The sequence below is a fragment of the Thunnus maccoyii genome, chromosome 23 (assembly GCF_910596095.1).
Source record: "Thunnus maccoyii chromosome 23, fThuMac1.1, whole genome shotgun sequence".
In the NCBI taxonomy this organism is placed as follows: domain Eukaryota; kingdom Metazoa; phylum Chordata; class Actinopteri; order Scombriformes; family Scombridae; genus Thunnus; species Thunnus maccoyii.
The window spans coordinates 12975459-12993185 of NC_056555.1; the positions used below are offsets into that span (position 1 = coordinate 12975459).

At 37.7% G+C, this 17727-nt stretch overlaps 2 protein-coding genes across 9 annotated transcripts in view; one reads left to right on the forward strand and one right to left on the reverse strand.

Annotated features, from left to right (window-relative positions):
* On the reverse strand, positions 1 to 7215 carry LOC121890563 (zinc finger protein 660-like). Of its 2 annotated transcripts, XM_042402972.1 has the most exons (8): positions 6948 to 7215; positions 4042 to 4244; positions 3325 to 3429; positions 3106 to 3201; positions 2864 to 2974; positions 2435 to 2552; positions 1712 to 2017; positions 1 to 1566 (listed from the first exon to the last, which is right to left on the reverse strand). In XM_042402972.1, the coding sequence occupies exons 1-8, from the start codon at positions 6961 to 6963 to the stop codon at positions 623 to 625; spliced, it is 1899 nt and encodes a 632-aa protein (XP_042258906.1). In that variant the 5' UTR covers positions 6964 to 7215; the 3' UTR covers positions 1 to 622. The 2 variants fall into 2 exon arrangements, with proteins under 2 accessions (XP_042258906.1, XP_042258907.1); XM_042402973.1 differs by lacking the exon at positions 6948 to 7215 and having other exon boundaries at positions 4032 to 4117.
* The window catches only part of zgc:113263 (uncharacterized protein LOC503753 homolog), a 22319-nt gene continuing 10958 nt past the window's right edge, over positions 6367 to 17727 (forward strand). For 3 of the 7 annotated variants that reach the window (XR_006093830.1, XM_042402940.1, XM_042402943.1), the window contains exons 1-5: positions 6367 to 6721; positions 12494 to 12696; positions 15852 to 15956; positions 16210 to 16305; positions 17197 to 17307. Coding sequence is in view for 5 of the 7 variants with exons in the window: in XM_042402940.1 (XP_042258874.1) it covers positions 6667 to 6721; positions 12494 to 12696; positions 15852 to 15956; positions 16210 to 16305; positions 17197 to 17307 (570 nt within the window). In the remaining 2 variants the exon portion in view is untranslated. Of the gene's footprint in view, positions 6722 to 7399; positions 7516 to 10176; positions 10685 to 12493; positions 12697 to 15851; positions 15957 to 16209; positions 16306 to 17196; positions 17308 to 17514; positions 17587 to 17727 lie in introns of those variants that run through there. The other 4 variants (XM_042402941.1, XM_042402944.1, XM_042402942.1 and 1 more) reach the window with 4 other exon arrangements.

A 17727-nucleotide genomic window follows, 5' to 3' on the forward strand; every position in this document is an offset into this window, starting at 1 on the left:
TGACAGTGACGAGTACTTTGACAAGACTTTAATAATTCTTTTTCCCTTACCAACCACCACTCTCTTTCAAGAAGATGGGGCAGTGTATTGAGAAAAACCAAAAGTTTATTACCGTAATTCTGCAGTTCCGTGGCTGAGTATCTTGAGAGTTAAAATAAAGCAGTGTTTAAAATCACTGGTCTACACATTCATTAGGGTCATGAATGAACCTTATAGACAGAAGCTCATCATAAGTAATATTTAGCACAAATAAAGGAGATAATCTGAATTCTTTGTTGACAGCTTTTATCTTCTGGGTAAAATTTGTATACATTGTACACACATATGTCCACATTCTCACTGTACAAAAGATCACTTGTCATAAAGTCACAAAGAGGCTTTCCTTAACCTTAACATAGCTTATAATTAAGACCTGATTTTAGAATTAACAAAAAACTTAATTCTCTCTGATAATATGGTCTCCAAAACATAAGGTGTGTTTACATTCACTACGTGTAATATTTGAGTATTCCAAGTCAATATTTACATACACATTGATACATACATGTTGTTAGTAATTTACTGATATAAAAATGCACCAATTGTCATCTATTACTTAAGATACAGTATGTACAACAGTATGCTAGATGTTCTTGTGGACTTTGAGGTGTATTTTCATGTTAGACTTTTGTGAAAACGTCTTGTGACACGTTAAACACTGGTGAGGTTTCTCTCCCGTGTGCGTCCTCATGTGTTTCTTCAGTCCTGAACTACAGTGAAAGGATTTGTCACATTGTGAGCAAGGATATGGTCTCTCTCCTGTGTGGTACCTACGATGTACTATTAGCTGTGCAGCTGAGGCAAAACTTTTTCCGCAGGATTCACACTGATGAGGCCGCTCCCCCGTGTGAGTTCGTGAATGCACCAGCAGGGCGCCGGAGCTACAGAAAGACATACCACAGGTGCTGCACAGATACGGCTTCTCTTTCATATGCATCCTGAGATGAACAGTGCGCGGATAGAGCTGTGTGAATTTCTTGTCGCAAAAAGTACAGGCGTACGGGCGTTCACCAGTGTGAATGCGCATGTGGGACTTCAAGACTGAGTTTGTCAGGAATTTCTTGTCGCAGTACGAGCAGGCAAACGGCCTTTCTCCATTGTGACGTCGCAGATGAACTGTAAGCGAAGAGTGGGACCTAAATTTCTTCTCACAAAGGCTGCAAGCGAAGGACAGCGCTCCAGAGTTAGAGTGAATAAGGAAATGCTGATTCAGATCTTTAGGACTTTTATATGTCTTTTCGCACTGAGTGCACTTGAATGGTCGCTCCGAAGAGTGAACATAACGATGGTTTTTCAAGTTGGAACTAGATGCAAAAGTCTTGCCACACTCCAGGCAGGTGTTTTTATTGGCTCTTATGGCGTCCTCCCTGAACGGAGGGGAGACATCAGATCTGCCTTCTGTTGAGGACTTGATCGTGCTCTCTTCTGCTGGCTCCTTGTTTCTACTCAGTTCCAGATGTTCCTTTGCTCCTTTCATTGACCTTTTTGAGCATCTAGGTTGCTGGAAGGAGGCTTCACCAACTGTTTCTGCCAACAGGAAACAAGAGACTTAAATGACCCATAGAACAGTGAACAGAGTTTATTCACCATTGTGAAAATGATTAAATGAAAATCACCAACAAAAAGAAGCAACAATAACAACATTAGTATAAGAGATATCAGAGATGCTCACCACTGTCACTTGCTGCACCACCTTCTTCAGAACACGGGGAAGAACTGAGTGGTGACAGTCCGCAGTCCTGCGGCCGAGAGTATGGATTAACTTCACTGGAACTGTCGTCAGTCTCTCCATCGTCCTCACATGTGTCTTCTATGCTGCAGATCTTTTCTTGATTTCTTTCTTGTGACTTCTCAGTATCTTGTTTTCTGTCTTTACCTCCCCTGTTTATTTTGCGGTCACTATGATCCTCAGATGCCTCTGAAGTCCGTTTAGATGTGAGTGCGGAGAGGATAGTGTCTGGCATGAAGGTGAATTCATCTGAAAAGCAGATAACATTCATGTTAGAAGAACAATCCCATGTAAAAAAAGCACTAGAGTGGTGCTGCCAGTAACATGTCAGACATTAAATTAATTCAACTGCAAATTCAATTGCAATTCAAATGCAAATTATCAACCATTTAAGCAGTACTAAGGAAGCACTGATACCACATTTTCACTCACTAATTACTTGAAATACCTTAGGAGTACAGACTCTAGTAAAATTGTGAGTGCACATTCCCAATGAATGTGCACTCAAAGTCACTGTCATCCAATTTTCCTTAGTGACTGTAATAAAATTAAAAATTGAGTATTGGATGGTGTTTGGGGATTTGCAAAGGCATCAATACATCAATGAAAATCAGGTATCTGTGCACCTTTGGAGAAATGGAATAACAAATGTTAACAGATTGTTACTCTTAGTCATCTTTTGATGCTCCTGCTGATGCTGCAAAATCTTCTTCAGATCTTCAGGATCAGAAACAAACTGCTCCATCTCATAGTCGAAGGATGAAAGGTCAAACATAGAGAATACCTGGAAAAGAAGAGTGGGCTGATTTTAAACACAACACTTATCATATATTTAATTTTAAAAATTCTAATTTTCTGCTCCTTCTTTCAATATCATTATTTACAATGTGGATCTACATTTCTAATGTGTGTTGGCATAGACTGTTTATTGTAAAATTGCAAATAAACAGAAATCTGTCTGGACTTTCCCACAGCAGATTTAATTTTTTCTAGACTTGTAAGTGATGCTGAAGTACTGGAGATTGGAGTGCAGCTAAAATTGACCAGCATTTGGTGATTGAGTGGATGGAGACTTTTTTTCACCTTGCTGCCTACCTGTGAAAAACTTGGTACTGGGAGGAAGTTCTCCAGTCGGTAAAAGAACTCCCACACCAGGATCTGCAGCGCTGTATCAAAACGAACTCCATATTGTACTGGGAATACATCCTTTTGACAGGAAAAGAAATAGCATAAACATGACCATACATCAAACACAAAGAATAAATAAAGATTGAAGATATAAGTTAGAAACATATATTAATGACTAATCATTGAAAAACTTAAAAAGTGGAGCTCACCTTGAAAAAACGCTCCTTTTCTGATTGGTTTCTAAGCAAAGTCTGAACCAGCTCCACAAAAGCCGACCTTGAAATCTCCACCGCTCCATCTTGGTCCTGTCAGTGCATCCAGGAGATTTTTTTACATGCATGAGTTACCAGTTTTCCATTCAAATGCTAAAGCTAATTAGACATCTACAACAGTGTAGTGTGTCCTCATGTACAGCACTAAGAGCCTACCTCTTCAGGCTTGAAGTTTGTTGTCTTCTGTTGGAAACTGTTAAGATGATCCTGGATAGTTTTACAGTCAACTGTATCCATCCTTTTTAACAATTCAAGGATGAGCTGAAAAACACAAAGTCATTAATGTATACTTTGTGTACTTATATAACAAAACTAATGTTCAATATTGACAGACGAGGCAATGGATGAATTATGTGTGTGTTTAAAAAGTGCTTTACTTGTGGAACCTTGCATCCAAATGCAGAATATTTAAAAAAACAGAGTGACTGAGTCTGTTAAAGGCATTTTACATGGTTGCATTAACTTATCTTCACTTAAAATAATACTGTTTACATGTCTATCCCGAAACAAATGGTGGAAATCTGTTTATTTTTTTCTATTGCAAGTCATTTGTTTCATGATCCACTACTATAAAATTTACCATCACAGCTACAGTTATGACTCTGCTCACCCACATGGTGATATGTGATGTTTTGGGTGAAGATATGAGAGGAAGTTTGATGGGAACCGGTCAATTCAAGTCAAGTTTATTTGTATAGCTTAATATATTTTCTCAGTGGACTTTACAGGCCAACAGTAAGTGTGTAATAATTTGCACTTTCTGGCGTAATCACTCCAGGCCCTTGACTCCACTGGGACTGCTTTTTCTCCACAGATAAAATAACAAAAGGTCAAAAATGGCCATAAATAGTCTTTATACCCACATTTACTCACCCGAGCTCTCAGCCCCAGGATTAGCTGAGATCTCAGCCTGTAGTTCATCAGCCCTGGAACCATCTCTGTCACCAACGTGATGAATTCAGCCACTTTTTCATATTGGTCAACATTTTGCTCTTGGGCCACCTGCCACATACAGGCTGACATCAACCTCAACGGAGGAACCAGCAGGTGCATGGATGACCGAGGAAGATGAGGATCTGACAGTGGATGCAAGCGGTGAAACAAATGAACACCATATTATTAACTTGTACAGTCTCAAAACATATAAATATGCACAATAAAGTGATAATAAATCTTTGACAGTTAAATTGCATCTTAAGACACATACAACGACATTGTAAAAAAGGTTGGGCTGTTCTGGAATAACACACATCAATCACAGTAACTACAATAAATATATGCTGCAGGGCAAAAACGAATTATTTTCATTGTCTGTTAGTCTGACAATTATTTTCTCAATTAACTGATTAATCGTTGAGTCTAGGGCTGCAACTAACGATAGTTTTTATTATCAATTATCTGCTGATTATTTTCTTATTTTATACAAAAATGCCCATTATAATTGCCCAGAGTCCAATGTGACATCTTCAAAAGTCCAAAATATTCAGTTTACTGTCATATATGACAAAGAAAAGCATCACGTTTTCAGATTTGAGAAGCTGAAACCAGACAATTTCTGGCATTTGTGCTTAAAGAAGTGGCTAAAATGATTATCCGATTGTGAAAATAGTTGCAGATTAATATTTTGTCGTTCAAATAATCGGTTAATCAACTAATCGTTGCAGCTCTAGTTAAGTCTATCAAACCTTCAGATTGCTTGTTTTGTCCACCCAACAATCCAGAACCCAAAGATATCTAATTAGCAATCATATAAAACAGAGAAAAGCATTAAATCCTCACATTTGAGAAGCTGGAACAAGAGATGACTAATGATGATCGTTTGCACAATCATGTCAAAGCCCTGATAATCATAATGATCTGGTGCTGATGTGCCAAAAGATTAATTAATTGGTTATTAATGAAACCTATAGACTACTAGAGTATAACTTCACAAGATGCTTCACATTCCTCACTTTAACACAAACAGCAGAATGCTCCTCTGATATTACAACCTTAAATAGGCTATTACATTTTTCTCGTAATAACAGTTTATTCTCATAAAATTACGACTTTTTTGTTGTATTACTCGCGTAAAATTACTACTTTATTCTCAAAATCTCAGAATTTTTTTCCTCTCAGTGTGACACTAACACTAATCTGTGGGCAACGGGACAAGATTTTGATACCGGAAGCGTTCTTGTTTCTGATTGTAGTCTGAGTAGTATTGACCAATCATGTTTGAGTGGGGTTTAGTTGAATGCAGGTAAACAGTCCGTACAGAGTGTAAAACAGGTGTAATGCATTGGTCAAAATGCAATCTCAGAACCTATCGGCTATCATCTGACAACGATTTAGTTCTTTAGCGTTTTTTATAATTTATCTGCATTCTTATGTATATATCTGTTTATAGAGATCAGCCGAAATGTCGTCTGGACCATCTCAAGTTGGTAATCGGACTGTAAACAACGACTGGCACACGGAAGAGAAAGTCTTGGCTCAGATATCCATAATCCAGATATCCCCTGGCTACACTGGAACCCCTGAAATATTGGCCATTGCCCCCCAGAGCAAGCAGGTCTATTTGCAGACTCGTAGTATCTACACGACACACCCACTTGGTTAGGTATAGGCATGAACAGTGTGATGATTAGGGTTAGAGTTAGGGTTAGGAAAGTGGGTGTCTCATTTAGACAGACAGACTCTTCTCCCCCAGAGGCTCGGCTGAATCCAAGTGTCCGAACTTCACTGCACTAGCAGACTTGTGGACATTGTGGGTGCGATCCCAGGAAGTCTGCGAGTGCTGAGGACTGTCCAAACCCACAATTCATAAAGTCCACAAGGGCCTTCAAGTGGATTTTCTGCAGACTTCAGCAGACTTCACTTGGACAATTACCCATAATCTTGCAACACTAGGCTATAAAGTGACAATGTAAAAGAAAATAATAATACTAGTTATTATCATCGATAAAAATAAAAACAATAATTACCATGTTAACATTAATAATAAAAGTCTATGCAAAATATTTGCTTTTGATGACATTTACTTTTTTCACTTTTGTTGTATACGTTAATTGATGTAGTGAGGTATAATGCACACACAGAAAAATAGGTTTTTAGGTTTAATAATTTAGGATTTGTTTATGATAATCTGCTAAACTAAACGGGCAAAGGTTGTTTTTTGTCCGTCTACAATGTGCAGGTCCTCAGTTGAGGATTTACTGTGTATGTAATATTAGCAGCGTTTAGCAGCTCATGTAAAGAGAAAATCTCACTGAGTATTCAGACCAGATTAGTTGACAGTAACAGGAAAACCGTTGGGAGGCGTTCAGAAAAACACTTTGAAATGAGTTACAGGGTCAGGAATTTCATTTTATCTCTATGGAAACGCTTGAGGTCTTGACGTGATGACGGTGAACACGTCATGGTGCGTACGACTGAAGTCCACGAGGGCTCAATCCGCAAATCCGGAGGGTGGACATCTGTTGGATTCAGATTAAATCGTCGTCGGACAGATAGCCGATGGGTTCCGAGATTGAGGATTGTATCTGCGGTCCACACTCCGGAGCAGCAGGTGGCACTAACATATCTCAAACACTGTTACCCAGCCTGTATTTTTCGGCCTTTAGGTGGCGCTGTTTCGTACAGGGACAGCCTCTCTGACTTATACAACAATACTGAACTTACACCTCACCTAAACTGAGTTTTACTGCAGCTACTGGTGCTACTAAGAACCGTTTAACGTTATTTGACGAACAGTCTCTCTCCAAAACGTTAGAGGCTCACACAGTAAAGATACAGACCTGGACTTGTTCCCATTTCAGGACCGTTAACCGTTGCAGCCAGTTGTTCAGCTAACGTTAGCAGCGCAGTTGAAAGCTTTGTCAGTCAACTTGTTACGTTTTATATCAGAAAACTACATAAACACCCCTCTCAGTGCATATACAATGTATTGAAGATACAGTAGTCTAGCTATCGTTGCAGGTTTATTATTTCCTAAAAAAAAAGAAAAGAGTTGTTAGCAAACACTTCCGGTTCCCTGTTTTCAAAGTAAGACAACTCAATAACGGTCGTGTATAGATGGTAATCCTAGATTTGCGAAACTCTCGTGAGATTTGCGCGTGTTGTGGCTTCATTGTGTGCGTTGTTTGTCATTTATTGTACAAAGTAATTATGTTTCATGGTGTGACAACGCAGTGGCTAAGGTCTGATTAGATATAGGGAAAGGTAATGATTTGGGTTAAAAATTATCATTTTAAACTAATCTCGCGAGAGTTTTCACGAATCTAGGGTTACCATCTAGACACAGTCCTCAATAAACTCATTACTAGTTTGCAGCCTTGAAGAGAATGAGGAGCAATGGACAGTCTGGCAAGTAACTTGTTACCTTTTTTGTCATACCATAACAGTTTTTATATGTAAACAGAGAGAGAGAGGAAAACAGCATCAATTTATTTTCGTTTATGTATTTTCCCTCCTTGGTATCATAATCGATGACACATTTTCACAACATCCAACATCACCACTGGTGTAAGAAGTAGCGTAACTCATAGATACCTAGAGCTGCAACTAACATTTATTTTCATTATCGATTAATCTGCCAATTATTTTCATGATTAATCGTTTTGTCTGTAAAACTCAGAAGATAGTAAAAAAATAAAAATAAAAATTTAAAAAAAAAGCCCATTGTAAATTCGAAGATCTATCGTGACGCCTTCATTTGTCTTGTTTTGTCGCATCAATAGTCTAAAATTCAAAATGAATTCAGTTTAATATCATATATGACACATAAATGCTTTAAATCCTCACATTTGAGAAGCTGCAACCGGCAAATTTTTGGCGTTTTTGCTTAACAAAATGACAAAAATGATGATCATCAAAACAGTTGCCGATTAATTTTATTTCAATCAATAATTGACTAATCTCTGCAACTCTACTCCTATCCTTTAGATAAGTAAAAGTAGCAATAGTCAAAAATACTCTGTTACAAATAGAAGTCCTACATTCAAGATGTTACTTGACTAAAATTACAGAAGTATTAACAGCAAAATGTACTTAAAGCAAAAGTACTCATTGGACAGAATGGTCCTTTTAATGTTGTTATATTATTATATAGAATCATAATATTGGGTTGTTATAATTACTGATGCATTTACATAAGCAGAATTTTAATGTTACAGCTGGTGGAGGTGGAGCTCATTCTAACTATTCTATATACATAATCTATAGCACTGCATCATATTTCAGGTCCCTTTATACTGCAGTACACCCAGATCATGCAATAATTATAATAAAAAACAACATAAGAATCTCTGTTTCTGTCTGTTTAATATGGTAGAGATCTGGTGACAGGAAAGACTATAATCATCAAATTATATAGTGACCCTTTGTATATTTCTGCTTCAATAAATATTATCTCTGTTTGAACTTTATGCCCAAATGAAATGAACATGCAAAACATACTGATATTGACTTGATATAAATTGTTCACTTCATAACACAGATTGATTTCCTGAGATTTAATGCACATTTCTGGGGGAGACAATGTGTTGAAGTTTGCTCCCTCACTTTTAAGACCGAGGAGTGCAGAAAGGACCGAGCAGGAATGCTTTGAAGGACCTCACTAATGGAAAAGGAGGTTATCCACAGAGAATCCCAGTTGATCCTGCAGATGGGTTTTTATCAGATTTTGGTCTACTTTGTCACACTTAACATCCTGGTTCGTGTACTCTTAGTGCATTAGTGCAAGAGGTGAAAAGTTCAGACTTCTGGCTCCAGGGAAGGAAAAAAGGCAGCCCAATGCACAACAACAAGTCAATCATTTACTCGAACGAATGAGTGAATTTAATGTGAATTATAATGTGTACATTAGAACATACACAACAGCTGTTTATTAATTAATTTAGGAGACAGGTTTCTAAAATAAGTAACACATGCAAGGTAAGAATTAATGACTAAAGGGAGGCAAAAGAATTAGTCCCACCAATACTGTTTTGTAAAATACATATAAGAAAAAGACAGTGAGGTTTGCTGGGATCTAGAGGTGAAACAATTAGGCGATTAATCGATTAGTAGATCATAACTGATTAATCATTTAACTCATTGTTTGAGTAATAGTGCCATTTATTCCGTAGTTCTAGCTTCTCAGTTGTGAAATATGCTGCTTTCTTTATCTTGTGTCATAGTAAATTTAATATTTTGGGTTTTTTGGAGAGCTGTTCAGGGAAAACAAACAGTTTCATAATGTCAACTTAGGCGTAAGAAAAATGTGATGGGCCTTTATCACTAATTTATTGATTAATCAAGAAAATAAAGAAAATAGTTGTTAGTCGCAGCCCTACCAGGGTCAAAGTTAAGGACATACAGTAAGTTTACTCAAATGCTGTGCTAAAGTGCACATTTGAAGTACTTGTGCTTTACTTTAGTATTTTTATTTTCCACTATTTTAAACTTCTTTCATTACATTTCAGATGGGAAAAATGTGCACTTTACTCCACTATATTTATCTGATTTACTTGCACATGAAGGTTTTTCATGCAAAGCATATCATCAATTCCTAAAACATGATGCATTGTTATAGATAGTGCTGCAACTAATGATTTTCATTTTCGATCATTTTCTCGATGAATCAGTTAGTTGTTTGGTCTATAAAATGTCAGAAAATGGTGAAAAAATGTTGATCACTGCTTCCCAAACCCAATATGACGTCCTCAAATAATGTCTTGTTTTGTCCCGACCAACAGTCCTCAACCCAAAGAGATTCGGATTATATATATATATATATATATATATATATATATATATCATAAAGGAATATTTAAATGTGAGAAGCTGGAATCAAGAGAATTTGGAAACGTTCCTCTTAAAAATGACTCAAAATGATAAACAAATATCAAAATAGTTGGTGATTAATGTAATAGTTGACAACTAATTGATTAATCAACTAATCATTGCAGCTCTAGTTATAGATTAAATATAGAGCATCATAATAAATATATATTGTAATATAATATGTTGAAATTAGCCATTCTACACTATGAGTAAGTTTTGCTGATGATGTTTCTGTACTTCAACTCTATTTTTGAATGCAACCATATATAAACATATACTACATGTTATAAACTAATAGTAAAGTGATGCCTGAGGTAAATGTAAAGCCTGCAGCGCCATCTAGCGTTAAAAAATCTGAATTGCCTGCTTGATCCGGTCTTCGTCAGCCAACCACAGGAAAGAGGGCTTGCCGTGATCTGGACTGAGGCGGATGGGACCAGAAACCTTTGTTCTGTCTCTCCTCCCAATGCGAGAATAAAAAAAACACAAGACCCCTTCAAGCAAAACTGAGCTCGCATCTTGGGGGTTAATGGCGATCGCAGATGGCTGATTTATTAATCAGCAATTAGCAGAATTTATTTATCAGAGCATTTTTTGTTTTGTTTTCGTGGTCGCTGCAACCGGAGGGGGACATCTGGTCGCTTTTTTTTCTCTCTGTCTAGCTGCTAAATGGAAATAAAACGCGGAACTGAAACTGGCAGCGGTGGAGGTGCGTGTACCCTAATGACAAATCACATACGAGTCATTTATTGATCCCTGATCTGCCTGATCTGTGTGTTTTTGACCTGGTAACCGAAATGAACTGATAATAATAATAATAATAATCCTGCAGTATTTCTATCTTGATCCATAATATTAGCATCTAAAGTGCAGGCTGTTTTCCATCAGTCCACCTGCTTTTAATCCAGTATTGATCAGACCATCAATATTAGCCTATTTAGTTATTTTTCCCTGTAGTAACTGTCATATGCAATAGGCTGCTGGGTTGCACTGCCTACAACATGATGTGAGTTTGTTGTGAGTTTGATGGATGTTGCTGTCAGTGCACCTGAGAGCAGCACTGTCATGTCATTATTTCATCTCGCCCTTTGCCACCACGAGTCAAGTTCACTTCTGCATAGTGTGCTCTGGCCAGCATATGAAGTGTCAGGTGGATGTTGTTGACTCAAGTTGCTCAGATTGCTTGTTGGAAGTGCTGCTGTGTTATATTTACTGCAGCCTGTTTGCACTTTTTTTTTTAAAGTTGGCTTTGGGTCCTTTTTCTTTGTCTAAACATCAAAATTGTGGTTAGTGGATATAAAAACCAGCCTGTGTTTTCTCAGACTTAACTTGCACACACATCATGAGGAAATGTAAAGATTTAATATTCAGAGGTAATTGTTGTACTAAAACAGTAAACAAGACCAATGACATGCAAAACTGCCACAGCAGAAACCTAAAATTAAGTTTTAATGCTATATTATTCAATCAGCACCCTTTATTGTATATGTTTTAATTGTTAACATTGAAATATTTTCCTTTCCCTTTGACAGATAGGAATATGACAGTATACAGTAGGGCTGCAGCTAATGGTAGTTTTCATTATAGATTAATCTGTTGATATTTTATCAACTTAAACATATTTGCTGTCATGTGTGACAAAGAAAAGCATTAAATCTTCACTTTTGAGAAGCTGAAACCAGCAAATTTTCTGCATTTTGCTTAAATAATGACTAAAGTGATTATTCAGTTATCAAAATAGTTGCCAGGTAATCATCTGTCGATCGACTAATTGATTAATAGAGTAATCATTGCAGCTCTAGTGTACAATATGTCATTTTATATCAGGATATTGATATATATTGCGGATATTGTTTAGTACCATTTTGTAGAAAATTAATTGAGAAGATGGTTGACAAAACAATCGCACTAAAAGGTCCATTAAGTAGCTGTTCTGGAGCTTTCAATTATATCCATCAAAACATTCCTGTTCTTCCTCAGCAGATGAGGGTTTATGTAGAAACTTTATGTTTGAGAAACTTACACAAAATAAGCAGACGAGCATGTTTATTTTTTGTTCATTTAATTAAGCAAATGCCTGACAAAGGTACCTTGTCACAGTGACGCAAACATCATGTAAAAATCTAATATTGCTATTAAGAAGTCCTGCTCATTGATTTGCAAAATCAATGACCCACAAAGGTCTAATACAATCGGAAATATTAAAGGGATAGCTACGATAAACAGCTGGCGATAGACCAATTTATATTGTCTCACAATATGAACCTAAAACTGTTGAACAACAAATGCACAGGTGTCGTTATTTAAAGGTTAGAAAACAGTCTGTCTCGGGTTATTTACTCCTGCTCTTGTCTTCTATCAGGTTAAGTGTATTTATGGGAATTTGAGACTCTCACTGTTGTCTGTTGATGTCTGTAAATTGTCTCTGACTTATATACTGAATTGAAAATAGTTTTAAGTGTCAGTTACATTCAATATTAATACATTTTTTGGTGTTTATGTCTCTCCTCCACTTCAGGTAATGATCTTCCAGTCCATTATCTACGCCTCCTGGCCACACCCCTGCAGCTTTTTTCAGCTGCAATGTGGCAAGTTGTGCAGCAGGGACTTGTGGATCACTACGGGATGCTGGAGGAGTTTGTTACCATGGTGACGGAGCTGGTCCCAGAGCTGATGAGCTACAGTCAGAGGGCTCAGCTCATCCTGGGACTAAGGGCCAGGGTCAGTAATAACATCTAATACTATAGTAATATTCAGTGCTCCATCATACTGAGTTAGAACTTGTACTTATTTTAGCAGTTTGTCTCTTGTTAACAAAACCTGTAGTAGTTTTAACAGGTAAATTTAAAATTAATAAACTATTATAAGTAGCTCATGAGTAGATGATCAGTGTTGCAGCTACCAAAAGTTTAAATAGTCCCAACACTGTTTTTGATTTATAATTCAGTTATTCTCTCTCACTGACATTTGAGACCACTAGTCAAGATACCTCTATTTTTGTAATACTATTTTTTTCATTACAGATGATAATATCGGCTAAACAATTTAAGTGAAAAGTTGAATCTTTGAAAAATGTACACGAATATCTTAGTATTAAGTATGTCCCCCTTTTGCTTCAATGGCAGCATGCACTCGAGCTGGCATGGACTCCATAGGTTTGTGTAAAACCTGATGATTGCTGTTATCCCAGCATGATCTGACAATGATCCAAAGAGCTTCTTGTGACGCCACAAAACGCTTGGCTTTCTCAGTTTTCAACAAGTACCCCAATAAATGTTCAATGGAGTTGAGGTCAGGTGACTGTGGAGGAAAGTCCATGACAGTCAGAACTCCTTGGTCTTCTCTGGTCTTCAAGTAGTTTTTGCAGAGCTTTGAAGTGTGTTTGGGGTCATTACCTTGCTGCAGAATGAATCCTTCTCCACAAAGATGCAAACCACAGGGTACAACATGTCTCTGAAGAATGGAGTGGTACTTCAGTCAGTTCAGTGCAGGTGTCCAACTCTCAAGTAGGCAAAACATCCCCAGATTTGAATATTCTTACCACCAAGTTTCACTGTCGGTTTGACACCATGTGGTATCATTCTCTTTCCTGTTCATCTTCTTACATACACCCTTCTGTTACTGCTATCTTAAACTTGGATTCAGTAAATCAGCAAATAAGACTTTTTCCAGTCATCCACTGTGAAATGTATTTCTTAGCCTACTGAAATGGTTTCTGCCTACAGATAACCGATACCCCCTGCCAGTGTGGATAAGGCACCAACAGACAGCTGTCCTCTATCTCTGACATAGGTATTGAAATTAGTTCCCAAAATCTACACGCACCATCCAAGCCTTGCTTAGGGAACCAAATTCAGCCTGGCTTCTATAATCACCGGCTGTCATTAAACCACTACCAACGGGCTTATTTAGTCAGGAATCCTAACAGCAGGGGTCACAACAAAGTGTATTGGTGCAAATAGGTGTTGGAGGTTTGAAAGTACTCCAAGATGGCCTTCTAACAGGTCATCTCTGGAGGAGGCCCACTCTGTCGGTCGAGGGCTCTCGCCCGGTTTTATTGGGCAGCTTCAGAGCCCTTTCAGAGTTTAGCCAATTAAGTCCATACTAATAAATCTTTCACTCAATTCTGTACTGAAATCATACCTCATTTACAGCAGTAAATTATCCTCAGTCACTAAATCTGAACCATTAATTAATTTAATAAACAGTATTAATTTTACCTTTGCAAAATTCAATATAATTTATAATCTAAACAATTTCAAAACTAATGTCAGCCTATCCCATAGAAGACGTCTTTGCTCACCTTAAAGGAACACCAGAGGACCTCAGAGATGAGCACAAGTCAGGGACTTTGGTTGGAGTGTATAAAAATACAAACCAGTTTTATTTGGTTTTACAAAAAAAGCAATCTAAGAATGCAAAAAGTAAAATACAAAAAACTTAAGCAAAAAATTAAAAAGCTAAAAGACTAAAGAGAGTCTCAAAGAGATCCCTCAAAACGCCCTGAGGAAAAAAGGGGTCCCGCAAAAAGAAAAAAAGGAACCGGACCCCGAGCCTCTCTTGACTTTTCATTTTATAACTCTACACCTTCCTCTCACTTGTATTACCACATATCATCTATCTCCAGGACATCTATCAGTTTCATGCTGATGTTACATGACTTTACACAGAATATTAACCTTTTCTTTATCTGTCACTTACATCAGACTACATGGAATTTTTCAACTTCTTCTATTTTACATTTGACATTAAAATCAAGGGATGTCTGCAAGGTGCAGAAATCCACAGCTTCTCCTTTGCCTCAGATTATCTGAAGGTTTCCTAAGTTTTTGATGTTTGTGGTCGTTTTAGTCATCCTTGATGTTTCAGATCTAGTTCAGTACACGTTGCACAAGTTGTTTAAATCCCCGCAAATGGTTCAAGACATTAAACTATGTTTAATATGTCACCAATTAAAATTAAATAAGATGGTCAGAAGTAGGCTTGAGTAGAGTCTCGGCCATATATAGTGCAACTTTCAACACTACCTCAAGCGTTTGGTCTTGTTTCCCCTCCTGAGAAGTGGTTTAGAAACTGCTACACTTCCTCTGGGACCACTACAAGACAGCCTTCTTTTGACAGTACTTTTGCTGATTGGAGTCTTGCGTTCTTTATTTAGCAAATTTTGTATCTGTGATGAAGTTGCTTTTCTATCTCTCAGGGAACTTGATGTATTGATCTTCTGATGGTGTGGTCACTTTTGGTCTCCCTGATCGTGCTTTAGATACAACTGATCCAGTTTCTGCAAAGCGTTTTAGAGTTCCATGCACTGCCCCCTCAAAAAACCTTTAGTTTAGCCATAATTTGACACTGAGAAAGCCCCTCTTTGCTTAGAATAACAGTCTGACATCTGACACTTTCACTTAGTTGTGATGCCATGTTTTCCACTATCACAATGCTACTTAGTAAGCAATGATCTTCTGGAAACTTGAGGCACAGCCATATTTATAACAAGTGAACACTGGCTGCAAGTTGAGTTTATTGAACGAGCCTCTGATGAGTAGATCAAATCCACCTGAGTGTTATCTGAACACATGCTTCAATGGAAGGGAATGAAATGGAACTTTCTGATTATTTCCACATTTACATGAAAATATTAGAGATTTTCAGTGTGATCTCAGCCTTTTAGACCCCACTGTATATCTGTATTTATTTCATAGTAGCAGCAGGTAATACATAAAAATCATAGTCTAACATAGTTTAGCAATGTTCAATTTACAATTCAAGTCACATAGAAAAGAATCCCTCGATAGCCGTAGTCCAGTGTCACACCAGCTGGTTCATAAGTCAGGGCTGTTTAAGTGTATAGTGTGTCTTTTGTGTTTGTGTACAACCAGCTGGTTCTGGAGATGTGTCGAGGCGAGCACCCAATGGACATGCAAACCATTCAGCCACATCTGGACAGAATTAAAGCTCCTGTTAGCACAGCCAAAGATCACCATGTAAGTAAACTGTGACTGGATAAGTTTGCTTTGAGTCTCATGACTGTCAGGGTTGTTGAAACTGTTAAAAACTTGTGTTTAATGTTATGAATGAACTGTTTTTTTCTTGAATTTGTATTCTTTTCCAATGAAAGAAACTATAGAAAAAGTAGTTTACTGTAGGTGTGGCTCGTGTGAGCAACTGTTGTTTGTTTCATTGCCTTGTTTCAAGAATTTCTTTGTTCATATTCACATGTTTGTGTGTGTATATCAGGTCACCATTAACCAGGTGGAGGAATCTGAGGTGAACTTTGTGGAGTTGGTGCATTCATTACTAGAGGATCCTTCTGACAGAAAATATTTTTTCCAGGTGAGACGACGCTCACTCCTCTAAATGATCATTTACACATTAAACTAACAAAAGATTCAAGATATTATCATGGAAACTCCCCAGTAATGTACCATCAGGCATATTGTATATCTCGCAAGGTTTAAGTAAGACAGGCACTTTTAGGCTTTGGTATTGATATAACACAATACTGGTCTGAAAGAGTCATCTCATCTGCAGAGATACACGTTCAAATGAAGTATAAAACACAAAATTGGACTGAATATCGTAGAGTTTCCTCAGATCTTCTGGGAAAGGTCAATATTTATGCCTGTAGAGATGTTGCAACTTCTGTTGCTTGGGAACATGTTTGAGGACGGCTGCCCAGAAAGGGCCTTTGTTTCAGTCTTAAAGTTTAACATCACTCCAGGTAATGCCGGTTTTTGTGATCTGATTTTTGGTTTAGAGTTGTGTGTGGATAGAGAGAGTGGACCAGAGAGGGACTGATCTTAACAAATGCAAAACATTTTAGAGTTTTGAGTAGTTTTCTTAGTAAGAAAATCATTCTAACATTCACAACAGATGGTGGTGAATCAAACTGGTAACTGCAGGTGTGACAGTAACAAAAATTATCAAGAACCTGATCTGCAGCATTACAGAAGTTCCATTTTTGGAAGCATTTGCGCCAAACATAATACTCAACATGAGAGAAACACTGGTACCTGCTGCAAGCTGCAAGCTGCAAGTGCAGTGAGGATACTGTACATCAGGAAAATGAAACGACCCCTCAACAAACATACGCTGCAACAATGAGCTCACTGGGACAGGGCAGTTTTCCAATAACACATCTTAAATTATACTTTATTTAAGATGTATCTCTTTCTTAATCTGTCTATTCCTGTTTTTTATTTTTCTGTCTTTTTCTACTTGCAGGACATCTTTCCTGTGTACTTTGGCTCAAAGTACGATGCAGCCCTTGAGATGCTTGTGTGGGAGTTTATTTCAAGGCTGGAGGAGCTGCTGCCAGTTCCAGACTTCACACAGGTGCCATATTTCTTATTGAATTCAGTCCTGGCACACCGTTATCAACCAATCCTTACAATAATAATAATAATAATAATAATAATGTATGTGAGGGAAGGAGGGTTTGTTGTTCTAGAGAGGAGGATGCTTACCTGTTACAAGGACAACATTCACATAATGGCAATGTTTTGGCTACTGTTATATCCTTGTTATGTTCTCTGCCCACTACAGTGTTGATGTGGAATGAACAGCTAGCTGGGGAGGTTATTAAGCTGCGAGGAAGGTCTGCACTCCCTTGTTGTAAGCCAAATGCAACAATCACTATGTATCAACGGGAAATAGGCTCTGGCATTATTCCAAACTGAGCAACCTTTTCAGGTGGCACATGGGCTCAGTGCAGGGACTCATCTGTCTGCACCACTGACCTAGAGACAGGGTTAA